The sequence below is a fragment of the Morone saxatilis genome, unplaced genomic scaffold (genome assembly GCF_004916995.1).
Source record: "Morone saxatilis isolate NCDOM2014 unplaced genomic scaffold, NCSU_SB_2.0 Contig12, whole genome shotgun sequence".
NCBI classification, from domain to species: Eukaryota; Metazoa; Chordata; class Actinopteri; family Moronidae; genus Morone; species Morone saxatilis.
In genome coordinates this window covers 15684516-15697423 of record NW_023339674.1, presented here as the reverse complement: position 1 = coordinate 15697423, position 12908 = coordinate 15684516, and the positions used below count along the sequence as shown (strand labels likewise).

The 12908-nt window shown below is 37.4% G+C and overlaps 3 protein-coding genes across 3 annotated transcripts in view; all 3 read left to right on the top strand.

Moving 5' to 3' along the window:
- LOC118322208 (ras-related protein Rab-8A-like) overlaps window positions 1–3374 on the top strand; it is a 6961-nt gene extending 3587 nt beyond the window's left edge. The window contains exons 7-8 of the mRNA XM_035653827.1: window positions 754–804; window positions 897–3374. Of these exons, the coding sequence (XP_035509720.1) occupies window positions 754–804; window positions 897–986 (141 nt within the window). The 3' untranslated portion in view covers window positions 987–3374. The remainder of the gene's footprint in view (window positions 1–753; window positions 805–896) is intronic.
- Window positions 3375–6827: 3453 nt separating this feature from the next.
- hsh2d (hematopoietic SH2 domain containing) lies at window positions 6828–10864 on the top strand. The gene is made up of 5 exons (XM_035653742.1): window positions 6828–7018; window positions 7869–7958; window positions 8070–8235; window positions 8519–8767; window positions 9267–10864. Exons 1-5 carry the CDS (start codon window positions 6891–6893, stop codon window positions 9726–9728), a joined length of 1095 nt encoding a protein of 364 aa, XP_035509635.1. The 5' UTR covers window positions 6828–6890; the 3' UTR covers window positions 9729–10864.
- A 1684-nt stretch (window positions 10865–12548) lies between these two features.
- The window catches only part of tax1bp3 (Tax1 (human T-cell leukemia virus type I) binding protein 3), a 6405-nt gene continuing 6045 nt past the window's right edge, over window positions 12549–12908 (top strand). Inside the window, exon 1 of the mRNA XM_035653615.1 lies at window positions 12549–12766. Coding sequence (XP_035509508.1) covers window positions 12728–12766 — 39 coding nt within the window. The 5' untranslated portion in view covers window positions 12549–12727. The remainder of the gene's footprint in view (window positions 12767–12908) is intronic.

Genomic DNA, 12908 nt, shown 5'->3' with positions numbered 1-12908 from the left:
ATATATGTATCAATATATAAGTATGATATATACTACTGTATATATGTGTGTATATACTATATGTGTGTATATATATAGTATATACTAATATATATATAGATACCATATATATAATAACATACATATATATATATATAGATATATATATATATATAATTTACTATATATTCTTTTATGATATATACATGCATATATATGATTTAGCTATAATACAATTATTAGTATAGTCACATAGTACAGTATATACTATATAGCATATACATATATAGTAGTATAGTAACATACATATATGTATATATGTATATATGTATATATAAACAAAAGATGGGATTGGATCATAAAGGTCAACATATCCGATACGATCAGTTAAAAAATGGCCCCTTGATCGGCGTCGTTAAGATCGGATCAGGACATCCCTGACAGTAACGTCCTTGAGTCTCTGCTGGGGGCAACCAAACTGTTTTGAATTGCTGAAAATTATCCTCAGCTTACCGTCCTTAGGAATCCTACTTATAAAACACAACAATTAAACATGATGTAATGTACTCACTGTAAACATGAAGGTGAACTATTTGTATACATATTGTATAACATGAGACTATAGCACCTTTTGTTTTATAATCTTAAACAACAATGGGGGGGTTGCTGATATTAAGTGAACATTCAGTCATCCTTGTCTAAAACCACAGGCCCCACCCAGAGTGCTACCATTAATGTGCTGCTTTATTTGTTCACCTTTTTTTGTGTGTACAGGCCTTCTTAACCCTCGCCAGAGACATCAAAGCAAAAATGGACAAGAAGCTGGTAAGAACGTATTTGAGTAGAAACTTGTCTGGTGTCTGTGTTGTGTTTTTGCTGTTCCCATATTTTAATTCTCTTATCTGTGTGTATCTTAGGAGGGCAACAACCCGCAGAGCAACAGTCCAGGAGTAAAGATTACAGAACAGCCCAAGAAGAGCAGCTTCTTCCGCTGCACGCTCCTGTGAGGAGACGGGAGCGTCTGCGTCCACCATCGCCTTAACTGTGTCCCCCACTGGACAGAACTGGACAGAGCACACTCTGATCTCTCTTTCATCTTTCTTCGCTTATCTGCCTCCTTCTCTTTCTGATTGTCCTGTGCTTATCTAGTTGGAAGAACAAAAGTTTATCGCTCCCTTGGTTTACCAGTCTTCCCTTGACACCTGTGAATCTAACTACTGTGGCCTCTGTTACATGCTAAATCTGATTTCTTTTTTTTTTTTTTCTTTTTTTTTACAGTCTCTCAACTTTCAACTTGATCCCTTAGATTTTATTTACTTTTAAAGACTTCCTCTAGAAACGATCAAGCCTTTACTGCTCACAATAATGTGTGATAGCTGTTTTTTCCCCCACCTGTTGTCAGTGTCACTCGGTGAAGTCTTATTTATTCGACCCTTATCACTAAAAAGCCGCCCAAATTGTACTTCCAGAATAGGTTTACTAGTTCAGTGGGCTTCCTCATTTTGAAAATACTCTTATCAAATAATGTGACCTATGTCTCTGAAGGTAATGAGAGTACAATCTCAGTTGATTACTGTTTTTTGAAGCTATTATGCGCCATTTACATACTGACTGAGTGGCCTCGACTTTTATACATATATATCTACACAAGGTAAATGCAACATGTAAATATGTATCACTGATTATGATTCATCATATGAGACAGCAGTGCCAGCACATTTTACTCGATCATATCAACATTCGGGTTTACAGTTCTGTCTGTCCACCTTTTTCTGTTGATTTCTTCGGCTGAAACATTCCACCCCTCTTGTGAACACTTTAATGTGCAATGTAAAGAGTATGTGGGGCCCAGATTTTGTCTATCTTAAGTATTCACATGGTTGCGGTAAGGGTTCTGGGACTGGGGTCTTGACAAAGTATGCTTGTTTTAAGGGCACACAGATTCCTTTTTTGTAGTTGCTTACCTCATCATTTTAGGTATTGCAATTTGTTTGGATGAGAAAGATGCGATTGGTGTAGACGGTTATTCAATGCACTTCAGCTGGTGGACTAGCAATACCTAACTCTTAACACCTGGTGGCGATACAGTTACACAGCAGTGGCACCGAAGGAATCACAGCGATCATGAAATCATTGTTTTATGCATTCATACTTCTTCCAGTTGTCAGTTCCACCGGGGGAACATGCACATGACCGTTTTCTGGGCCTTTAATAGGGGCTGTGCTGTAGCAGTATTTATGGAGTGAAACAAAAACATAGCACCAAAATGACAAAGTGCCCTTTAATGTTCCTTTTGATAATGCACTTTTCCTTTGTTCTTTCTGTTAAAAAAAAAGTTCTTAACATTTGTTGACTGTGTTTGTTGCAAGTCTTAACTGAAAGCAAAGATATTCATGCACAAGTTTTCCATGTACCTTATCTGGGCTTCCTGAAAACATCTGAGCACTGAAACCTCATTTTTCTTTAGTCACTATAATGAAAATATACTGAAGGCCTTTGATTTAGAGATGTTTTTCATTCCTATTCCCAACATTCCAGAATTCCCATTAATTGATATTTCACATTTTCAAGCTTTTTATGCATTTCCAACCCCATTGATGCTTTTGGGAACCCCAGATGCACCTACCCCTCTCTCTTTCATTCCCTCCCCTCTACCTCCTCTCTTCAGATGTCACCATGTCTTGTTTTGGCTCACTATTATGGCCATTTGAACTATGCATTCTGGGTGCGTAGAAAACCTCAAAAAGCTTTGCACATTTGACTTGACGAGCTTTATTTGAGATTAGAAATGTGCGAAGGATCCTTGCTGTTTTATTTTCTGCTGTCACTCCAAATTGTATTTCCTAAATTGAGCCGTTCAGACGTAAGAATAGGAAATTACCTGAAAGCTGACAAAAATCACCTCTGACGTTTTACAGTGAGAGCACACGCACAGTTTCCAGCGGTGCTGAAGAGTTAAAGAATTGAATATGTGACTGCCTATATGTTAACCTGTGGAATTAAATCATTGTTGTTAATGTGGTTGGAGTTTGTGGTTGGACAATTTCGGCTTAACTGGCTCTTACAGATTAAGCTATTTCATGACTTGATAAAAATCCACGTTTTTAGACTTGAGTTTCTCTTAAATTTGGTCTTTAAAATGAACTCACTTCTTTTGATTGGAGTCATTAGTATTTCTCGCCAGTTGGAAATTTGCCAGCTTTAGCTTAACATATCTTCAACTTTCTCTAACTAAATTTGGATTTTGTCGCAGATTTCGTGGGGAATAAATTAAATAATTCAGCAATTGTAAATAAGATCTACAATGATTGTACTTCATAAATCTTATTGATCTACACCTTTTGTAGATATGTGTACTTTTGATGATTTATTAAAAATGAGATTCTTAAAAAAAATGTTAAGTCAACTTATTTTTTACGCGCATTTTTTATTTGTAGAAATTCTATTTATTAAACGATATCAGGAAGGTTACTTTAAACATGTTTTATTTGTTTAATATTGGAATTTGACCTGTAATCAGAAGATGTTATCAACTGGAGACTGTTGAAAACGTTTCATCCAAAACTCCCTTTATATTAACATGACAGAATAATATATATAAGGATTATATCATTTTCTTGACCAGCTGTAATATATGGAGGACCAAACCTGACTTTCTACAAAATAAGCTGTTGAGTACATTAAATGTAAAAGAAAATTTAATTATTCTTAATAATTTTTATAATTCCCAACATGAAGCCTTATGTCATGAAAGCAGGACAGACAATCATAAATGGGTATGGCCTAATTTATTTCTCCTTGGTGTGAAGGGCTGTGCCCATTTATTAAAATACAATGGACTGTTTACTTTTATACAGTAGTGGGGGGTCCTGCTGTTATTGGCACTGTTACTGTCAAACTGTCCATTCACAGTCCTTTAGTTTAATGATTGTATACTATGATATAGAATATAGAACTCATTAAAAATGTGTCTGATAATACGAACACTTCAGGGTCTCCTCAGACAGGGTGTCCAAATGAGATTTCTTTCTTAAAATGTATGCATTAAAAAACTTTTTGTTAAAAGGTACACATTTCTGTTTGTTTACTATATTAATAATTAATTTTATATGATCATTTTGTACAATTGGATTATCTCATTACCTAAGGAGTCAGTGCCGCAAATAAATCTGCTGCTCTGCACAGTACACCTGTGTTCCTGCTCTGTAATATGCAAATGTTCCACATTTGGCTTCATAGCAGTCGAAGTTGATCGAGCACTGCCAGGTATGCTAACAGGTAGCGACATCTCCGAACTTCAGAGAGTGATTCTCTGTGCAGTGGGCATGTTGAGATGATGACTGCACAGGGGCAAAATTCTCTAATGCTTCCTCTAACTATTCTTCCCACACACCCCCTCTTCACCCTTACAGCTGGAGTAAAGGTGTGTTCACATTCTGAGCTGCTGACTATTCCAGTCACCTGATCCAACCAGCCAGCTACTGCACACTGTCAATATATACCCACAGGACTTCCTGCAGTCACAGTTGAATGATTTGTACTTTACTGGAGTGTTTTCATTTTTTTGCTACTTCATTCTTCTATTTCACTACAATTCAGAGGCAAATATACTTTTACTCCACTATGTATATTTGACTTAACTTAACTTTCCAGATTCAGATTAATAATAACAGTAAATAAGTATAATTGACAAATAAATTATGATATAATTATATCAATAAGACTTGCTAGACTAGATAGACTGCTCCCCAAATGGACATTCACAAACTACCCAGCAGTATATTATGTCATGTATGTATAAAATACATGTAAATACATTAAAATTAGCCCAACATTTACCAGCTGCAATATTATTATGATGCAAACATTAATTATAATTTGTCAGAATCCAATAATATTATATTATATATTATTATATTATATATTATTCTGAAATGGGATGTAGAAGAATGTGAACCATTAATCATTGTGTAAGATACTTAAAATATCAGAATAGGAAGTTTAGGCCACCTACTTTAGAAATGTCTTAATGAAACTATGTTTACATCTTCACAGTGACTTTGTATGAGGACTCTACCTACAGTTTAGTTGGTTGTTTGTGTGTAAATTGAGCACACAAGAGCAGAAAGACTTTGACCTTTATTTAGGTATTTTTTCATTTGAACAACCATCATGTGGGAGGACAACTCCCCCGGTTGGTTCTTTACTTTCTCTGAAGTGGCTCTCCGGCATTACCAGGCATTTCTATTGAACCAGTGCAGTGAATAGTTGTCACAGATGACAATAACACCAATGACCATGAACTTTATAGTTCCTGTCTGTGAGAGGTTCCTCTCTGAATAGCACAGTAGAGGGAAGTCAGACAAACTCTTGCACATTTGTCCAGCATTTACATATTATTAAAATCCTAATTTCTTTAAAAACCTAAAAAAATAACGTATGTAGTAGCTACATACATTATATATGAAAACAGAAATGTTTCTTATGGATGATAATTAATTGTAGAGTTGGTGATTTGACACCTGGTCCCTCCTGTCTTTAAGCAACACTGAACCCCAAGTTGTCTGTTAAGGCAGAAGAGTGCAATGTAAGAGCTGTCCATTTACCATTTAAATCATGTGCGGTGTTGCTGTATTGCATTTCATTATATTGAAATCAGGGTGCAGTGAAAGCTTAAAGGTTAGAGAGGGTTAGAAAGTATGTCTCACTAATTTTTACTCCTGGGGTGCCCCTGAGATGGTACTGGGCAGCCTTCAGGGGTGAAGGTCTGAGTGTTAGCAGGGCCTTACTAAAAAGGGAGGGGCGCCTCAATGAAACTCCCCTGATTAAATAAAGGTTTTAAGAAATTAATACAATATCTAATTAAAAAAATGTAATAAAACAGATAACAGCTGGTAAACATTCATCATAGTTAACTGATCTTATTGAATTCTAACTTTTTATGTGGCTTACCTCAGTACTACGCACTCATAGCCTACTTGATCAAATCTACTGTTATGCAACAGCTGAAGAGAGCAGGACTGACGTCTCTCATTTAATCTCTGTTGGCTGCTCTATGATCAGTCACTTTGACCTCATTTTTATTCAACACTCAAACACCTGTGGCTTTATGATGTACTTATTTATGCAGGCAGCATTTATAGAACCCACATCTACTGTCACACTGAGAGATAATAATTTACCTTCTGTCTGACCATTTAAAGGACCGTTGGATAATTTGTTACGTGCAGTAGAGCCTTTACAACTCTTATTTTCTACATTAGGTTGTATTCTCTCTGAATGTGCGTGACTGTGAAACAGCTACTTACAAAGATGTAAGTTTTGTCTCCTCCCCCACACAGGTGTCGTCAGGTGAGGCAGTTCTGCTGTGTCATTTTATCACGGAGCTGCCGGACAAGGTGAGAGACTTTTGCTGTGAGCTAGATTCAATATAGAAACCTCTAATATGATTGAGTGTTATTTACAAAACCAGTGTAATTTTTAACTGCTTGCGTGTTTAAGATTTATTTAAACCAAACTAAAGCAGGTGTAATTTCTTCAATAATTAAACAGTATTACAATAAGTAAAACTGATAATAAGAATTGTAAATGGTCTTTATTTATTATAGGGTTTCTCCTTCTGTAACTGAGGAGCAGTTATTCAGTGACATTATGTGTAATGGAAAAGGGATAAAGAAACTAATTGTTAAATCATTTGAATGTATAATATGATCATTATCAGCCTGAATGCTGTGATTTGTCTATACTGACAGCTCATATTTCTGTACGTGCTTGTACTGTATGTACACTATTTATGTACAGTGTGTATCAGGTATGGACTCAATGACCTGTAAACTGTGCATTTGCAGGTCTTTGTGCTCAGAGAATTTCCCAAAAGACACAACAGAGGATTAAATGAGCTGTTTCCCAGGATGATGGAGTTGAGTCAGTCGTTTCAAGGACAGCATGATGCTTTCACCTGGTTCACAAAGTCCCAGCTCCAGTCTGTGATCAAGAACGGAATTGTCCCAGAATGGTTTCATGGGATAATTCCCAGGAAGTAAGTTCACAAAGTCTACCACTATCTGCCATCTGTAAAAATGGAAGTAGACAGAGAGGAATGTGGAGAGTCATGTTTTAAAAATCCTACACGATAAAGATATCAGGGTCGTGTTCCAACATGCTGTGAAGACATACTCTAGTCATTTATGTTTAGCATCCATTGTGTTCTTTTATTAAAACGAGTAAAATGTAAACTTTATGTAGCTCCTTTCTAGAGCAGACATTACAAAGTGCTTCACAATAACAAAAGTGGTACATAAAATACAGCCACAACATAAGAATTATGAGTATAAATACATAAACCTTAACAGGGAAAAATCTTGAATCTCCAAAATGTCAAATTTTCAGGAAATAATAAAAGCTTTTCAGGAAGTCATTGACAACCATAGAACCACAAGGCTCAACATCTTTCTCAACACCCCTTATAATGCATGTGGTTTCAGTGAAGTAAAACATCAAACGCCCTTAAGAAAGATATCCTACCTTAACACAGACAAACAAACAAAACTTGGCCACTGCATCTTTCATTTATTATTTTTACTTATAAAGAATTTTACATTCACAACTTTGTATAATGGATGATATATGTGGATTATTACAAGGCAGGGTGTACTCCATTGGTTTATTTATGTCCATGCATGGTAAGAAAATGTTGAAAGCTAAGCTGGTTCCTATAGCTCTTAAGATGACAAATTCCCACACAGTGACTTTCACAGGAAACTGATTTCAGCTCCAGTTCACATACAAAGCCATCCTATAAAATTGCCAGATCATTTACAGATTAAAATGCAAGCATGAAAGGGCTTTTTGTCTGTGGTAATTCAGTTGCATGTTAATTATTTCTGCAGGACGGCAGAGGAACTGCTGATGTCCAAGCCTCCTGGCTACTTCCTCATCAGAGTGAGCGAGAGCAGGATTGGCTACACTCTCTCATACCGGTGAGTGTTTGAAGGATTAAAAGGACCTTTATTTTACAGTTTACGCTCACACAATGTCCAAAAAGTTCACTCTTCATGATAAAGCCTTTCTTTTCAATCTCTGGCCCTCAGTGCTGAGGACCGCTGCAGACATTTCATGATTGATGCATTGGAGGACGGCCATTACATCATAGTAGGGGAGAACAGGCGTCACCGGTTTCTGCAGGACCTGGTGGACTTTCACCGAAGAACTCCCATTATGCCTTTCAGTGAGGTGCTGACTGTCGCTTGTGGACAGGTGAGGAAATGTTTTATTGTCCTACCTGCATACAACTGCCTTAACCGAACGGTCATTCCATACATTACTGATTTCTCTAGTTTAGGTTATTGAATGTATTGTTTCTCACTATCTTTCTGCTGTTTATTTGCTTTTAGACGTTTACATTTAATGCTCTTAGTTAAAACTGAATGAGCTCTACTATCTGAAATCACATGATTTGCTTGTGACCTGTGCACCAAACAAAAAGAGAGCAGTCACAAATTGTCCTGTTTCTCTTTCTCTCTGTTTGATCCTATGTAAGGCCTCCAGTGACAACACTGACTATGCAGAACTACTTTTTCCCCAAAGAAATCCGAACCCTAACACAAGTTTGCTACCAAACAATCTCATGGTTCCCAGCACAAGTCACCCAGTACCACCGGAAGATATCCCACCTGCCCTTCCTTATCGTCCAAATAACCTGAGGAACGCTGCAGTCCTGCCTCCAAACAAGCTTTACCCTACTTTGGAGGATGAATATCCACATGCCACCTCACCTCCTCCAACCACGGTAATGGTGACCTCAGCGGATTTTTTTAGATATTGTCTGGTGCTAAAACTGATGTCATGTTTTAATCCTTTAAATTCTTAAGATAAAAGATATCCACAAAGCAAAGGGATTCTCAAGACATTACAAAGGCAATACAGGGAACCATCATGTTGTGTTTCCATTCTTGCTATTTTCACTGGTTTGATCTGGAAATGAAAATATTTTTTGTGCACAAATCTAGGAAATCCGAAATTTAGCAAATGAATTTGAACTGATGACACTTGTGGGGGCCGTTTCCTTACATTGTCATTGTTGTTAAACTCCTAAAACATAACTAAAATATGTTTTACCCAAACTTTAACTTCGACTGTTGCTTATTTAGTCATGATTACTTCACTTTTTAGAGCTATACCTGAGATTTGTATAGTTCAAGCTAAAGCTTTTAGCGGTTTAAATATTACAATGTCATTTTATTTGCTAATAAATTTCTATGTTGCATGTTTCACATTATGATCTCCAGCCTGTGCCAAAGACTAGAAACAGATACACAGCCGACAACCCCCCATCCAACCCCCCTCCTGAAGTCCCTGCTCGGACCTCTGTTCCTCCACTGAAGCTGAACCAGGCTTGTATCAGAACCGTCTCTGCACCTAAGAGTCCCTGCACACCGACAGCCACTGAACACTCGTTCAGTGCCAACATCCAGCCTGTAAAGAACCAGGAAGCAAAGCCGTCAGTCGTCACCAACCTAAAGAACCTCAAGAAGAAATTTCAAAAGAAGAGGAGCACATCGCAGGAGTCAATGTACACGGAGATTAATGTGGAGGCAACTGGAAACACTGAGAATGAGTACCAGGAGATAGAAGGGCAGCAGACCGTCAGTGATCCAGCATTTTCCTACACTTGCACTGATGTGAGACTGTCTGATGGAAGGTTACCACAGGAGTACCTTCCACCTCCACCCTTTGCCCCAGGCTACTGACAGACACCTGTTCCCTTAGAAAATACTGTACAGGTGGACTGAAGAGGATTGAAGAAGATCAGTGCATTGTGGCATGACTGAAATATAACTGAATCAAGGTAAAAAAGGTGGATAGAATCCAATCCGAGGTCAAAAACAGCATGCAAAGGAAAAGGAGCGGTAGTCCAAACATTGAAGATTGAAACATTACAAAAGTTTAATAAAGTGCCATTTCAACCTGCGAGATCTGTGTGTTCACATGGATGTTTGTTGTTTGACAAAGACCTTTAATGCTAATGTCGCATTATAAATGCAATCATTTGACATTTTGGAAAACACTCTCATTTGCTTTCTTTCTGATAGGCTTAAATATAAGTTTACAACTAACTGGAAATGGGGAAATGATCCCGCCAAGAAATAGTCTATAGAGGTGCTAGTAAGATTTTGTTATCTATGGACACTGTTTCCAGTCTTTGTGCTAAGCTAAGCTAAGCTAAGCTAAGCTAACAGGCTGCTGGCAGGAACTTTCAACATGTGCAAATGATCTCTTCTTTTACTTTACACACCTGAATCAAACCTGCAGATGCCTGAATGGTTTTGATTAAAGCAGTTGCTCTTCTTTTGCAAAGAGTAAACAGTTATAAAATACATTAACCTGCTGTCTTCATACGACTAACTAGTTTCAGTTACTTGTGAATGCTTTCGTTTCTATGTATTTGCTAGTTTATTCAACAGAGACGATACAGATAAACATTGTTACATAAGAATAAGTAATACAACAAATGCAATCTATAGGCACTGCCCTAATAACCAGCATCCTCCCTGGCCAGATTTTTAATGGTTAAATGTTTTCATAAGCCTTTTTGGTAATATAATAAAGACAGTAGGAAGAAGTTTTATGGAGCATACTGTATGTAAATCAGAAAAGGCATGGTTAATGTCAGCTGCTTTGAATACAGGAGACATACTGTACTGATGCAGACCTGTTATCAGCAATATGACAAGGGAAGCTGGAAGAAAATGCACATACTGGTCAAACTTGTTTCACAGGTAGAAACATACAGGTGAGTCCAATTCACATTTATACAGCTTCAACATATCTGTACTAAGCATCAAAGTTTGTTAATGTCTAATAAATCCCCTTTGAAAATGATCAGTCTGTATTGGTCTTCAATGCTGTTATGACACATAATTAATATCACTCTTCCATCTGTCAGCAGTTTAAAACAAGAGACGCACCAGTTTAAATATACATCATTTCTGTTTCTGCTCTACTACAGTGCAGCTCCTCCTGTCCCCTCTCCTCTTCTCCTCTGATCTCTGACATTATAACTTAAAGTTTCCTGTTCACTCAGTCATGGGCTGCATGCTGTGATGGTGTAATTTAACCAGGAGCCTCTATGACATCACAGTCCCTTTCTACCCCCAGACTCTTCCCTTTTATTTTACTGTAAATTAAAGTTATTTCTTATATTTCTGACCACATATAAAAACATTTATCTCAAACAGTTTAGCTGTTGACTGTGTCAGTCGCTGTGTGGTGTATAGTAGTCACATCAGTTCAGAGCTTTTCATGCCAAACTAACAGCAAACACTTATTATAGGCTACCATCTAGTGGCAGTAAACCACATCAGGTGCTCAAAGAGTGTATCGGTGGTATTCAGATCATTTATGTAATACCACAATATAAAAGTATGTTATAGAAAGTCTGATTTAAAACAAATTACTAAAGCCAATGCAGCAAATTTTGTAATTGGATCATATGTTTCAAAATATTAGTAGTATTCAAAATAACTAAAAATTGACATGGAGATAAAACTTCAACATTTGCCTCAGAAATAATAATATTAATATAATTATAAGTGAAGTAGGATACAAAATTTAAATAGAGTTAATAATGTCCTCAGTTACTAGGCACTGCGGTGTACTACTCAAGCAGAAGTGCCTCTGACACTTTACTTAAATAGAATTATATTATTTCCTGTCAGTCCCTTAGCTCACAGGAAACAACAAAAATAACTCTTTCCATTATTGTCTCACTATTATTGAGATAATAAATTCAAAATCAGGAATTACTAACTCAACATTTTTAAATAACTATGCCGCAAATTTGAATGTTTTTAATTCTTCTAGCTGTTTTGTTTTTGTTTGTTTTGTAATTTATTACTACTAGTTAGTAGTTAAATTAGTTACTTATCCTCTTGATGCTCACATATTGTGGTCCACTGTTTTTGCCTCATATTGTTAATGGGAAGGACTATGCTGAATCACCAGGGTGCAAACTTAAGGGGAGCCAGGGGAATAAGACATGAGCTCCCCTGAAAACATGATTAGTGAAATGTTTGGGGGTCCTCTAAAATATGGACAATATGCTATTTCTGGCAGGTATTTCTATTTTTCTGTATCTTTATCATCATGAATCATGCACAAACTCTATAAATAAAGGCTATTATTATTGACTATTATTGATGTATGTGTGTTATTAAATAATTTTAAAATATCAGATGTGCTGACATAAAGCCAGTAGACCTACATAATTGCAGCTATGACATTTTCTCTGAAACAATAGTGCAAAAAAAAAAAAGGAAATGTAAAAAAGTGATGCCCTGAAAGCCCTGATAAACCTATAGTTCGCACAAAGGTCACTATTTTCTACTTCCTCTTACGGGAAACACCCAGCCCTGCCCCGGCACACACGGAGATGGCCAACAAAAACCCTCGGGGAGTTAAATTCGTAACGCATGTCTCTGCAGAATCAGCAGGGGCGACGGCCAATCGTTAAACCCCGCCCTCCCCAGCTGCCCCCGCACTACAAAACCCGCAGACCCGATAAGCTGGGGGCCGAGGTGACGTCACCTGGAAGTCGTTGGTTTCCATCCAGGGATCAGCCTGCTGTTCCTCAACAGCTCTGGGAAGTTCTCCCACCGACGACACCTCTGTTTTCTGTGACTTTTACAGCAACACTTTATTTTAACAGTTTCTTTTTTTTTTGTAATAGCCGAAACATCGTAGCGACACCATGACTTCCATGCCAGGACAGCCGGTGACTGCTGTTGTGGTAAGTTTGGGAGCGAGGTTGTTTTCCAACGAGGTCTCCATTGTTCAGCTGCTCCTCCTCAGTGCTCCTCCTCAGTGCTCCTCCTCACCAATGTTAGACGACTGTTAGCTGCTCTATTAACTGTAACACTACTTTATTTAGC

Excerpts from the sequence above, each read along its gene's own strand:
- hsh2d (XM_035653742.1), top strand. The coding sequence starts at position 6,891 with ATGATGGAGTTGAGTCAGTCGTTTCAAGGACAGCATGATGCTTTCACC. Across the intron at positions 7,019-7,868 it reads CATGGGATAATTCCCAGGAA|GACGGCAGAGGAACTGCTGA; the intron begins GTAAGTTCACAA and ends TTATTTCTGCAG. Across the intron at positions 8,236-8,518 it reads TGACTGTCGCTTGTGGACAG|GCCTCCAGTGACAACACTGA; the intron begins GTGAGGAAATGT and ends ATCCTATGTAAG.